Raw genomic sequence first — 14,429 nt, 5'->3', positions numbered from 1 at the left:
CTTTAACAGTTAAACGTCGCGTGGCGCTACACCGCAGCGGCGGTTAACTGTGCAGGGTGTCAGCCCTGCTCTCCCCGTTGCCGATCAGCGGCCTGTCGCCGCTGAAATCGGCAATTAACGCCTTCAATGCGGTGGTCGATTGCGATCACCACATCGAAGAGGTTTACAGCGGATCGGCAGCCCCCCACATGTATTTGTGGGGGCTGGCGATCCTTATCATGGCAACCAGGGGCCAGACAATGACCTCCAGGTTGCCATGTACGGAAGCCTCGGAGGATCAGCCTCCGGCCATTCCTCCTCTGCTTCCTGTCAGTGTGACAGTCACGTCACAATGACAGTTGGAGTACATTACACTACGTGTGTAGTGTAATGTGTTCTAGCAGCGATCAGAGCTGCAAGTCTAAGTGTCCCCTAGTGGGACAAGTAAAAAAAAAGTTAACAAATAAATAAAAATGTTTTTAAAAAGTGTAAAAATAAAAGTTAGAAGTGACACAAGCAAAGAATGCTTTTATTCCTATAATAAGTCTTTTATTATAGGAAAAAAAATGAACACGTTAAAAAAAGTACACATATTTGGTATCACCGCGTTCGTAACGACCCCAACTATAAAACTATAATATTAATTTTCCCGCACGGTGAACACCGCGAAAAAAATAAACGAAAAACAGTGCCCGAATCACAATTTTTTGGTTACCACCCCTCCCAAAATATACAATAAAAAGTGATGAATAAGTCTCATGTACGCCAAAATGGTACCAATACAAACTACATTCCGTCCCGCAAAAAACAAGCCCTTACACCGCTTTTTTGACTGAAAAATAAAAACGTTATGGCTCTCAGAATATGGTGACACAAAAAATAATTTATTTTATAAATAAGTGATTTTATTGCGCAAACGCTGCAAAACATAAAAAAAATATATACATCTTGTATCGCTGTAATCGTATCGACCCGCAGAATAAAGTATAATGGTCATTTATAGCCCAGGGTGACGGCCATAAAAAAACGAATAAAAAAAACATTGTCAGAATTGATGGTTTTTGGTCACCTTGCTTGCCAAAAAATGGAATAAAACGTGATCAAAAAAATTTCTCGTACCCCAAAATGGTACCAATGAAAACTACAGATTGTCCCGCAAAGAATAAACCCTCACACCGCTCCGGTGGAGAAAAAATAAAACCGTTCTGGCTCCCAGAATATGGCGATGCAAAATGTGCAGAGTGTCCAAAAGCAGATAAGATCGGGCGCCATTTGTCAGTGCGACACCGGCCACACATCTGCGGATTATTATTTATTTACTACATTATTATACCCTCTTATTATACCCTGATGTACCCCGCACAGATAACATGTACCCTGATGTATTCCGCACAGATAACATGTACCCTGATGTACCCCGCACAGATAACATATGCCCCCACATTATAAACTGAAACACCAGTAAAACCCCAAAACAGAACAACTACCAAGCTACATCTGCGCCCCAAAAGCCAAACGGCGTCCCTCCCTTCTGAGCCCTGCAGCGTGCCTAAACACCAGTTTACGTCCATAGATATGGTATCGCCATACCAGGGAGAACCCGGTTAATATTTTATGAGGTATTTGTCTTCAGTGGCACAAACAGGGCATAACATATAGTGCACTAAAATGGCATATGAGTGGAAAATTTTAATTTTCACTCCGCACCATGCGCTGCGCATTAACCCCTTCGCGCACCACAACATAGCATGTCTTAGTGTGGGGGGTGATGTATGGTGCGTCTCACGTGAAATATAAAGCATTTAAAATGGCAAAATCGCAGTTTTTTTGGTCACCTTGGCTCTACCTAAAAATGTAATAAAAAGTGTTCAAAAAGTTGTATGTACCAAAAAATGGTACCAATAAAAACGAACGCTCGTCCCTCAATAAATAAGCCCTCACACCGCTCTATTGACTGAAAAATAAAAAAGTTGTGACTCTTGGAACACGAGGAGGAAAAAACTAAAAAAGAAAAAAAATGGATCAGTCCAGAAAGGGTTAATTACTTTCTAATGAAAAACCATTTATGCCCACACGTGGGATATTGCCGTACTTGGGAGAAATTGCTTTACAAATGTTGGCCAGCTTTTTCCCCCTTTATCCTTTGTGAAATTGAAAAAAATGCTCCTTCCCTTCTGAGTCCTGCTGTGGGTCCAAACAGCAGTTTATTACCACATATGGGGTATTGTTATAATCAGGAGAAATTGCTTTACATATGTTGGGGTGTTTTTTCTCTTTTATTCCTTGAAAAAATTAAACATTTCTACGTTTTTTCAGAAAAAAAGTAGATTTTCATCTTCACAAACTAATTCAAATAAATTTAGCAAAAAAAACTGTGGGTTCAAAATTCTAACTATACCCCTAGATAAATTCCCTGAGGGGTGTAGCTTCCAAAATGAGGTCACTTTTGGGGGTCTTTATTGTTTTGGCCCCACAAGACCTCTTCAAACCTGACATGGTACCTAAAATATATGCTTAAAAAAAATCCCAAAATCCACTAGGTGCTCCTTTGCTTCTGAGGCCTGTGTTTCAGTCAATGACCGCACTAGGGCCACATGTGGGGTATTTCTAAAAACTGCAGAATCTGGGCAATAAATAATAAGTTACATTTCTCGGGTAAAACCTTCTGCGGTATAGAAAAAAATGTATTACAAATGAATTTTGTAAAAAAAAAAAAGACATTTGTAACTTTCACCTCTACTTTGCTTTAATTCCTGTGAAACGCCTAGAGGGTTAATACACTTTCTGAATGCTGTTTTGAATACTTTGAGGGGTGCAGTTTTCAAAATGGGGAGATTTATGGGGACTTTGATATACAAGGCACTCAAAGCCACTTCAGAACTGAACTGGTCCTTGTAAAAATCTGAGAAATCGCTGCTAAAGTTCTAAGTCTTGTAACGTCCTAGAAAAATAAAAGAATGTTCAAAAAACGATGCCAAACTAAAGCAGACATATGGGAAATGTTAACTAGTAATTATTTTGCGTGCTATTACTATCTGTTTTACAAGCAGATATATTTAAATTTAGAAAAATGCTAATTTTTGCAAATTTTCTCCAAATCTTGGTGTTTTTTACAAATAAATATTGAATTTATCAACCAAATTTTTTCACTAACATAAAGTACAATGTGTCACGAGAAAACAATCTCAGAATCACTTGGATAGGTAAAAGCATTCCGGAGTTATTACCACATAAAGTGACACATGTCAGATTTGAAAAATCGGCTTCGTCCTGAAGCCCAAAACAGGCTCAGTCCTGAAGGGGATAATGTTCAAACACAGGCATGCATATTGCATGTACAACTAACCAATTCTCTCATATTCCACAGCAATACATTTACAGGTCTCACTTTTTCTAGACTTCTTTTTTGGCATCTGTGATAAATCATCATCCTGCGACTCGTGATTTTCCCCTTCTGCCTCCCTCGCGTTCTCTTTTTTCCTCCGGGCCCTCTTCTTTTTGGCAGGATCGGCCACTCCTGAGCATTCGTCAACATCTAGAGACCTCTTGTTCTCCTTCTCAGCTGTTCTAGCTCCTTCCTCTTCTGATATGACCGATTCATCATCACAAAGACTTTGTTCTGCAGATTTCTCTGAGTAACATGAATGACATACTTGTGTTAAGTCAACTTTAAGCGAAACCGTTCAATACCAAACATCTAGAAACATCTATATAGACAATGACAATAACCGCTCATAAAACGTGCCAATTCTACTTCGAATACCTCTTTGAGCAGTAAAGGATGCTTTGTACTAAGGGTTCCTTCTGGTTTGAAGAACTAAACTTCCAGCCTCACTAGAAGTAGTGGTTTAATCATCCCGCATGTAACTTGCCATTGTTAAGGTTTCTAACTGGCCTTTGTGATCTGCATTTGTTTTCCTTGTTGTTGGTTTGTCAATGTGATTTCTAATTCACCTTTGGCAATGATGATTATATTGTTATATTAGGCTGAGCTGTATATATGGGGCAATAGATTGTATGGTATTTCATGGGTATAGGCTTGGCACTGTATTTAGGAGCTTTGTGATGTGTGATGGACACAGCTGCATGACTCGTTACAGTATGTGTATCAGAGCTGTGTCTTGTATCGATCCTAGTACCGGTGTGTCCATCACATGATCATGGACAGAATTTTATCCACTGGATGTAAACAATGAACTTTCTTACAGAATAAAAACAAGCAGAGATCTTGAGAATTGTGAGGAATTAAGCAGAACATATTGGAAAATTCTTAGACTTTTAAATTATACAAAAAATAACATTCAAATTTGCTGAAACCAGACAACGCCTTCAAGCCTACCCAACAGCGGCAGACTAATGGTAAATTTACAAATGGTTGAATTGTTGCAAATTCTACACTACAATGCAAGTAAATGATGGAGTTTTCAAAAACTTTATTCACACATTTAATTTAAGGGCACGCTGGGAAAATTGAAAATTCAAAATCTATTTTATTTAAATTCAGGTATCCTTTCAATTATCATGTACAGCCAAGCTTGTATGTTAATTTTTTATGTAAGGGATGGGTAATGCTTCTCATAGGAGGAAAACAATATAATCTGCAAGGACATATCCAAATGTGTTATTTTTTTTCTCCCAAAGACTAGGCATTGGAAAGTGTATGAAAGACCTCACAGACGTAAGAATTTTTACAGATCCACCAAAACTACTAGGGGGGGGCGGAGAGAGAATTTATTAAGACTGGCATTTTTTTATACGCCAGTCTTAAGAAGAAACAAGCTGAAGGATGATGCGCCAAACATATTAAAAAGTGAACGCCTCTTATTAAATTTATTGCAACTTCGGCTGTCCGCGCGCTGCTTAATGAAGTAGATTTCCGCTATAATTTACACCAGTTTCTGCCGTGAACTATGGTAAATACCGGGCTGAAAAGTGGCAAGAATGGCTTGCGACATTTCTACGTCACATAACTGCCACAGAGTGCTTAATAAATTCCCCCCAATGTGTTTGGCAACTGCAAACATTTTGTAAATGCAAAGATTAAAGCCATTACCTTTTTTTTTCTTACGAGATTTCGTAGTTGTCTTACGTGGCCGTTTATTTCTTGTTTTCTTTTTCTTTCCTGCTTCAAGAGCGTTCTCAAGAAGCTGAGCAAAAAATTCAAAATCAAAATCTTTCTTCTCCCCTGATAAACAGTTAAAGTGTTTTAGTCGGGGAGGCACACTCAAAATATCACAGAGCAATATAAATTTACCAATACAATTATAAATTAGAACTTCCATAAAGGCCATGGACACCTTTGGGGACAATATTTTATTGCATGTATATTTGGCTAATAGGTTTTTGTAATCTGATTAAAAAAATAAAAAAAATTCTAAACCGTATTCGTTCTGCAGCCTGCATGTATTCCTATGAACATCAAGCTGCAGAATGTCATTCATTGTGCAATCCGATTCGAGCTCCAGTGGCTTCTGATCTCCTGGATGCTTTGATTTGATCATACTTCAGCTTAGATCAGCATTCAAGAGATCAAAGGAGCACTTTGCGACCAAGCCAGTCATTTAGCCCATCAGATTTCACAGTGAACGGCATTCTGCAGCCTGTAATGTAATTGGAATACATGCAGGCTGAAGAACGCAAACAGTTCAGAACTTTAAATTAAAAAAACGATTACATTGATTACTTTTTGCCAAAAATGCATGTAGTAAAATAAAAATATATTGCCCCAGTGTCCTTAGCCGTTAAGTTACCAGCCATTGTTTTAAGCAACACCTAAATAAGTTCTTGTTGTTGTCCAACAACCGGCACCATAGTAACTACTTTGAGCAACAGGTCACTCTACACACTGCTTAAGAACTGATAAAGCCATTGTGCTAAAGTATGCACAACTTCTGAAGAGACGCCAAACAAATTACCAAGCACTATGTTTATAAAATGCGCTATTTAAGAACATAAAAATAAATTTCTGTACGCTTAACACAAAAATCTGACATGGAGTTGAACCTTAAACAACTGTGCAAAAACCCTGATGAACTTGAGACGTTCAAAAGCTGTCCCTATGGGTGCAAAATCAAAAACTGATGCAGAGAATGTAGCTGGTCTTGTGAAAGGAGAAACCTGACCTGGGCTTTGTCAAAACACATGCCCAGAAAAATTAGATTTTTGTGCTCACCGTAAAATCCCTTTCTTGTTGACGTTATTGGGGGACGATTATAGGTGTAGGCCATTGCCACTAAGAGGCTGACACTATGTAGGAAAAGTCTTGGCACTGCCCGGGCAGGCCATACACTCCCCACAGACACTAGCTGAATCAGTCTGTACAGAAACAGCAGAAGACAAAAAACAAACAGGTCCACGTTCCGGGGAGAAAATCTAGACAACCAGCAAGAACAATAGGCCCTGGGGGCCTGAAAAAAAACAAAACAAATGACGGCGGGTTTTGTGTCTACTAATGAATTAAACGAAAAGGGGGATTTTGCGAGGAGTACAAATATCCAATTTTATTGTTAAGATCATTGGTGACACAGCACCACGGGACATCCCAAAGCAGTCTGGAAAATAAAAAATTAGCCCTCATAACACACAGCTGCCTGCAGCACCTTGCAACCAACCTAGACTGGCATCAGAGGAAGCCAAAGAATGTATTCTGGTAAAATTTTGTGAAGGTGTGCACCATAGCCCAGGTAGCAGACTTAAGCAGGTCTGCAGAACGAACTAGACAGAAAAAAAAAAAACTGAGGAAAGGGTTGAGAATTCTATCTTTTTTTTTGTAATTCTTTATTTTCAAGACCTAAAAGGTCCAGTTTTCAAAGAAAAATGGATGCACCGTATACAAAAAACAAAAACAAAGAATATAAAAACAATATACAGTCGAAAGTATACTATTCAGAGGATCAAACTCACGTAGGCAAGTGATAAGAATTTCCGTAGACAAATACCAAATGGAGCAAAAATCAATAGAAACAAGACAAAAATAAGAGTGGAGGAGAAGACAATGATGTGCATGATGTCGTTAACCTTAGAAACCCAGGAGGGACAAAGCAGGAGGAGAGGAATTTTTCCAATTTAATGGAATGCAATGACGTGCTGCCATCACTAAAAAGTGAAGCAATGAGCGTTTGTATATATCAACAGGAATGTTGCAGTGATGGAGGAGAAAGAAAGCTGCATCCATAGGAATGCCTGTATCTGTGACCTCGCAGATCACCCTCTTAACTCAGTCCCAAAACGAAACTAGAAGAGAGCAGGACCAAAAGGTGTGGAGGGTACCATTCTCCAACCCACATCTCCAACAAAGGGGAGAGGTCATAGGAGAGAGGCGGTGCAGACAAACCGGAACCCTGTACCAACGAGACAATAGTTTGAAACTGGCTTCCGGATATCAAGAGCTGATCGAGGTCTTATGATGAGGATGCGTGTTCGTTGTGTATGCGAGAGGGAGATATTCAAATCAATCTCCCAATGTGAGGTAGTCAGGGGGAGGGAGATCAGGGGGATTTTAAAGTAGGGTGTAGATTGTTGACACCGTGTGTCGAAGCAGACCAGACCCAACACATATATCTTCCAAAGGAGTCCTATCAATTTGATATAAAGAGGGAGACGAAATGGAGGAACAAAAAGTGGCGAAGTTGAAGAGATCTCCAATGACCCAAGGGCTGTAGGTCGGGTAGCTGAGACAGATCAGAAATAGAGAGCCAATCTGCACCAATCAGGAAGTGAGCTGCTCTGAACTTGCCTGAGGTGAACAAAGATCGAAAGACTGGGTCTGTCAAACCTGAAGAGAAAGAGGGGTTCCTCAAAATGGGGTACATTGAGGAGTGAACTCGGAGGAAAGATGACCTCACCGATGAAAGGGAGCAGCATAACAGAGTAGGGCCAATAGTCGGGTGTTGGCGAAGGGGTTTTAGTTGGGCACGGTCAAGCCATGGGATAAGAGCAAGGGGAACTATAGAGAAATTTTGCTCCAAACTCACCCACGGTTTGAAGAGAGCGTGTCTACACCAGTCAACTATCCGCGCAAGGTACGACGCAATATAATGAGAGCTAGACCCCCTCTAGACTCTTTAGATCTACACAAAAGTGTGCGTGTGAGACTAGATCATCTACCATTCCAAACTAATGATATTTGTAGGGAATTGACCACCTTGAAAAACGATAGTGGGATAGCTATAGGAAGAGCCTGTAACAGATACAAGATTCTAGGAAGGATATTCATTTTGAATATAGTGCATCATCCCATCCAATTGAAGGTACCCTTCGTCCATCTCGCGCAATCCAACTTTATGTCGGCAAGGAGGGGAGGGATATTTATGCTGAATAGTTCTTTCAAGTCAGCTGTGATGTGAACCCTAAGATATTTGACGGCTACCGAGTTCCATTTAAAGCTAAAGGAGTGCTCCAAGGTGAGTAAGAGAGAGGAGGGGAGGGAGATGTTCATTGCTTCCGATTTAGCGAAGTTTATTTTGAAATGAGACAAATTAGAAAATATTTGGAATTCCCGCATGAGGTTTGGGAGGGAAATGGATGGGTTGGTCAAAAAAAAAAAATCATCCACATACGCTGCAACCTTATCCACCGTAGCACCTGTCTGCAACCCCTTAATGTCAGGGTTTGCGCGAACATGACGAAGAAAAGGCTCCAGGGTAAGAATGAAAATTAAAGGGGACAAAAGGACATCCGTGTCTGGTCCCATTGTGAATAGTAAACCCATCTGAGAGGATACCGTTCACACGGACTCTAGCAGAGGGGCAAGAGTACAAGGACATTATCCAGCTCATAATGTGGGATTTAAGGTCAAGCTGTAGAAGGGTTTCTTCCATGTACGTCCAATTGACTCTGTCAAATGCTTTTTCAGCATCAGTGGACAAGAGCATGAGTGGTATATTAGATACCTTAGCCTTGTGGATAAGGTTAATGGCCTTCGTCGTGTTGTCAAGTGCCTCACTACCCAACATAAATCCAGCCTGATCCGTGTGAACGATATCCCCAAGCAACGGTGCCAAACGCACAGAAAGAATCTTTGCAAAGAGCTTTATATCTGCGTTAAGAAGAGAAATCGGTCTGTAACTTGCGCGTTGTGAGGGATCCTTCCCGGGCTTAGGAATCACTGCTATGTGCATCAGAGGGGAGGGGTGCCGAGGTGGAAAAATAATTAAAGGAAGTTAAAAAATGTGGACTCAAAGCATCAAAAAATCTTTTGTAGTATAATGGCGTAAATCCATCAGGACAGGCAGCTTTGCCCAACTGAGAATGTTTAAGAGCATAAGACATCTCCTGCAAGGCAATCGTAGTTTCCAAAGCAGTGAGATTGTCTTACGATAAGGAAGGAAAGCCAGAGTCTGCAATGTAGGCTTTAATGTTTGAACGGAAGCTTCTAGCGAGCGTGGCCGCATTGGTGGAGCCAGTGTTATACAAAGAAGCGTAAAAGTCGCGAAATGTAGAAGCAATGTCTAATTGTAAATGGACGGGAGGGCGATAAGGGGGCGTTATAGAAGGTATATAAGTATGTGTTTGTTGAATACTCTGGCAAGCGATTTACTACATTTGTTTCCGTACTCATAAAAATGACGTTTACAATGGATAAGGTAGCTTTGGCCTTGGACATCAGAAGGGTTCAAAGGTCTTCCCGCTTCTGGAGGAGGACTACCTTACATCCGGGATCGTGGGAACGCTTATAAGAGGTCTCCAGGGTCGCAATCTCCAAAAGTAGATCAGTGATTGCTGAAGAACGTTCCTTCTTCAACCAAGCCCCGTGTTTGATAAACGAACCACGGATGACACATTTATGGGCTTCCCAAATAATGCGTTGGTTAACATCCTCAGTGGCGTGGAGTGTAAAATACTCCTCAATGGAACGAAGGATATCAGATGAGACAAGCGAGTCACTGAGAAGGGAGGGATTCAATTTCCATTGGGACTGAAAAGGGAGCGGGGAATGCAAAGAAAGGACTAGTGTGACGAGTGCATGGTCAGAGAAAGTGATAGCATCAATGGAAGATTGGAGGGAATGGAGAGAATGATGTTTGATGAAAAATAGGTCAAGTCTGGAACAAGTATCATGAGCTGAAGAATGAAAGGAAAAATCTCTATCCGAGCGGTGTAAAAGACGGCAAGTATCAATGAAATGGTGGTCGTGAAAAGACCGTTTGATACGTCGAAGTTGGGAAAGCGAAAACGACGACAACCCGGTAGAGACATCCACAGTAGGTTCCAACGCAACATTAAAGTCTCCGCCCAGGACAATGGTACCCTCCCCAAACTCCTCAAGGGCTTCCAAAAAGGTAATAAGAGCCGTGCCCTGACCCACATTGGGTATGTATAAAGAGGCGAAAGTGTATACCTGGGAGGCAACAGAAGCCTTAAGTAGGAGCATTCACCCCATGCCATCACTGCGAGAGTCTAGAAATTCACAAGGAAGGGAACGGGAGATGAGGATACTCGTCCCCCTGGATTTCGGGTCAGGAGAGAAATTATGATAAGCATGAGAAAACCATTAATTGGACAATTTGAATGGTTTTTGTTCACATAGTCGAGTTTCCTGGAGAAACGCAACATGCGAATGTCTACTTTTTAACAGGTTCAGAAGGATGGAACGCTTTCCAGGGCTATGTAATCCCTTGACATTCAGCGAACCTATCAGCAGATCTGTCTCTACACGACGCGGCATACCTGTTAGGAAAAAGAAAAAAAAAGAAAAACCCACAAGAGGCCCAAAGGCCGGCTCCTCAGAGGTGGAAAAACTGTGGAGAAAAGGACCTAAAGTTATGGGGACTAGGAAAACCATGGGGGGGGGGGGGGGCCCATACAGCGAGCACAACATGAAAGTAATAGTCAAAATCTTCCGACCCCTACAGCATGGCATGCGACGGAGGTACAAACATTTGTAAACCAAGGCTCTGCAGCCAGAAACTAAGGGAAGTAGGGAATAAGAACTGTAATCCAATAGTAAAAGGAATAAGAGTACCAAACAAACAAACCAAGCAGCTTATAGCGTGTCCCTTGAACTGCACAAGAAAGGGCTCCACTGCCGTGAGATAGGAAACAGAGCATATTGCAATTAAAATATGGGAGCCATTAACCACATACAAAAGTAAACTCAATACTAGGAACAGAGAGGAGCTATATAGATCCAAAGATTCAAACTCCAGTCGTTTCAAGAAAGCAATACCATACGGACAGAAACATCTATAATACGAAACAGAAGGCCAATCACCGCTACCTTGGGGAAGTAAGGGATAAGAAGGAAGGGAAGGGAAGGAAAGGACAGATGGGCAACGTGAAGGGAATCCCTGAGAGTCCAGCACCTACAAGTATGTCAAAAGTCAACACATGGCTAGAAGTTGCGCCCATGAGTATTAATGGTGGGAGGGAAGGGGAAAAGAGGGAGCCAGGGGAAAGGATCAGTAACAAGGTAGCAGCGAATTGCGACAAGTATCCAATGAAAAGCAGTATTGTAGGACTAGAAAACACACACACACACACACACATATATATATATATACACATATATATATTATGTGTTTTCTAGCCCTACTTTAACTAGTCCTGCGATACTGCTTTTCGAATGGGAAATCTAAATTTGTTGTACTTTGAAGTTTTGGAGAGTACTAGATGGTTCCAGGTGTGTGTGTGTGTGTGTGTGTGTATAATATATATATATATATATATATATATATATATATATATATACACACACACACACACACATACACACATACATATACACACACATATACATACACATATACACACTCATACATATACACACTCATACATATACACACTCATACATATACACACTCATACATATACACACTCATACATATACACACTCATACATATACACACTCATACATATACAACTGGAACCATCTAGTACTCTCCAAAACTTCAAAGTACAACAAATTTAGATTTCCCATTCGGCAATGTCAAGTAATACAGAGTTAAAACATAGTGTAGACCAGAGGATCACAATAAACAAAGCACAAGAAAGAACTGTACAACATTAGTATGACGTTTTTGTAAAGACTTCTAGACAAAAAACAAAAATGTCGTAGTAGCAGTTCCCCAGACGACTCAATGCAAATGACACCATAGAAACCTGAAAAACTCCAAAGATGTGGAGGCAAGAAGTAACTTGGAGATCCAATGCGATTGTGAATTGCGAATCCAGACTAGCAGGAAAAAGACCTTGTAAAAAGCCACATATTTAAGCCTCAGGGGGGACCCTTAATGAAAGATCCCAAAAGGGTGAAGGCAAAGTTGAAGGAAAGGACCTGTTGATGAAGGGGTGACTGGAACGCCGTGGCCATCGTCGCAGAAGTTGGTCATGTCTTTCAAATGTTAGCCAATCAGGGACCGGGAAGGGGTCAACGTGCAAAAAGCGAAACAAGCCATCTAGATCCGAGGAATGACGCAGCAGAAAGAATTCCGAGTCCTTCTTGACCACAACATGAAATGGGTAACCCCCATCTGTAAGTCGCTCCCGCAGCTTTTATTTTGTCCAGGAGAGGATGTAGAAGGAGTCTCATGCATAGCGTTCTAGAAGAAACATCGGGATATTTTGTAACCGTGCTGCACTCGACGGACAACGGACCATGTGACCATGCTCCCCGAACAAATAAATGTTCGTGTAATAATGGAGACGGCACAGAACATCCCGTGGGTTGGAAGGATTGTTCTGACCGAAACGTGCGACTCTGTGAATCTGGTCCATTAGGAAATTGGCATCTAAGGGTCTGTTAGTAAGTTTATTAAAGATGACGGATACCCTCGCAGAGAGGTCATCCCACGAGCCAAGATCAGTGAGGCCTTTAAGGTGGACGTTGTTCCTGCGACCCCTGTTTTCCTGATCATCTAGTTGGAGCGCAAGAGACTGCAGGTGTGTCCTAGTCAAAATAGGCGTTCGTTCAAGGGAAGCAACTCTGGAATCAATCGCAGATACAGCCCGCTCAGTGGCAAGAGTTCTGTTCTCCACTCGATCGACGTCGAGTTGCAAGTCTGAGATGGCTTGTTGGTGAGATTGTTCAATTCTAGTGACCAGGGAGTCTAGATTCTGCCTGGTCGGAAGGGCTTGAATGAGTTCCCGTAGCAGTTGAAGATCAGCGTGAAGACCCAATTGCCCTGGCTGTCCTTCCGACACGTGTGGTAAAGGTAAAATGGAGGACGCCATAGACGGAGGAGAAGGTATAGAGGAGGGAGGTAAAGGGGTTACATCGGTAATGGTAGGAGCCACAGAGGATTCCATCGCTGGTCCGGGTGTTGAAGCTCGAGATGACTGTCGGGAGGAAACCTCTGACACTGCAGTTGAGCGGAGTGTCGGCACCAGGTCCGCCATATTAGATGATGCTGCTGGGGATTGCGACGTGGAAAGGAAGCGGTCCATGCTCAGGCTGCGAGCAGAGGATCTAGGTAAGGCACGAGAGGGTGTATTAGAAGATCCCTTACGTTATCCGGGCATCGCCAGCGAGATCCTCTCGGTATAATCTGCAAGTATGTACTCGATGGTACGGAGCTCCCCCAAGGCGCGTGCTCACAGCTCCATAGCTAAGCCACGCCCCCTGAGAATTCTCTCTTATACTCTTTCGATACCTTATCTCAAATCCAGGCGTCATCCACATGAGCAAGCCACGTCTCCTGAAAAGAAAGTCATCGTCCCCTCCCACTTGGACAGCCGACACAAGTGTGAATACACCTTTAGGATAAAAAGGTCTAGGAAGAGGCGTGCTTTTGGGCCCAGGGTTACAGCTGCCAAGCAAGTTTAGGCTTGAGGCATCTGGAGTCGCTGGGGCTGCTAATCCTCTTGTCTGACCTCTGAAGATAATGACCTCCGGGAGGTAGAGTTAGGAAGGGAACAAAACCTCTGGGAACGGAGAGAAGGCTGCAGACGGTTCTGAAGCAGAAGGGAATGGTTTTTGGTTTTTTTTAAAACATGTTTTTATCGCAGTATGAAAATATAAAAAAAAGTTAGTGGACAGCAGTGTCCCAGAAAATTTTGACAAAGCACTCGCAGGTGCTGAAGATAAAATTACAATATTATCACAACGTACAAACAGTACTATGTAAGCAAGGCACAAAAGCATCTATTGTCCCACACCCCCTTCCAATGCATCCCCCGCCAGTCCCAGTTCCCTGGAAGAATAAGTAGTATCTTAAGATCTGCACCACAAGTCCAAAATGTTATGAAATTTGTCAGGGCGATTTCTGTGCTTGAATAGTACACGTTCATAAGAGACAGTAGAATTAACCATGTTTTTCCAAATTGCAACTTTAGGAGGCCGCCTGTCCATCCATCGCATTAACATACCTTTACGAGCCAAAAATAAAGTCTCTTGCATAAAGATTCTGGTATAATACGGCCACAGTTCTTCCTCCATTATTACAAACAAAGTTCTGGAGAACCCACAATAGGAGAAGGTAAGATCAAATTAAGGAATCAAACAACCTCTTCC

The 14,429-nt window shown here is 41.9% G+C and overlaps 1 protein-coding gene across 1 annotated transcript in view; it reads right to left on the bottom strand.

The window, feature by feature from the left end:
- BDP1 (BDP1 general transcription factor IIIB subunit) overlaps window positions 1-14,429 on the bottom strand; it is a 121,061-nt gene that overhangs the window by 77,546 nt on the left and 29,086 nt on the right. Inside the window, exons 9-10 of the mRNA XM_075847521.1 lie at window positions 5,033-5,164; window positions 3,368-3,610 (exon numbers count right to left, since the gene is read on the bottom strand). Coding sequence (XP_075703636.1) covers window positions 3,368-3,610; window positions 5,033-5,164 — 375 coding nt within the window. The remainder of the gene's footprint in view (window positions 1-3,367; window positions 3,611-5,032; window positions 5,165-14,429) is intronic.

The sequence above is a fragment of the Rhinoderma darwinii genome, chromosome 1 (genome assembly GCF_050947455.1).
Source record: "Rhinoderma darwinii isolate aRhiDar2 chromosome 1, aRhiDar2.hap1, whole genome shotgun sequence".
In the NCBI taxonomy this organism is placed as follows: Eukaryota; Metazoa; Chordata; class Amphibia; order Anura; family Rhinodermatidae; genus Rhinoderma; species Rhinoderma darwinii.
This window is presented reverse-complemented; position numbering and strand designations above follow the sequence as displayed.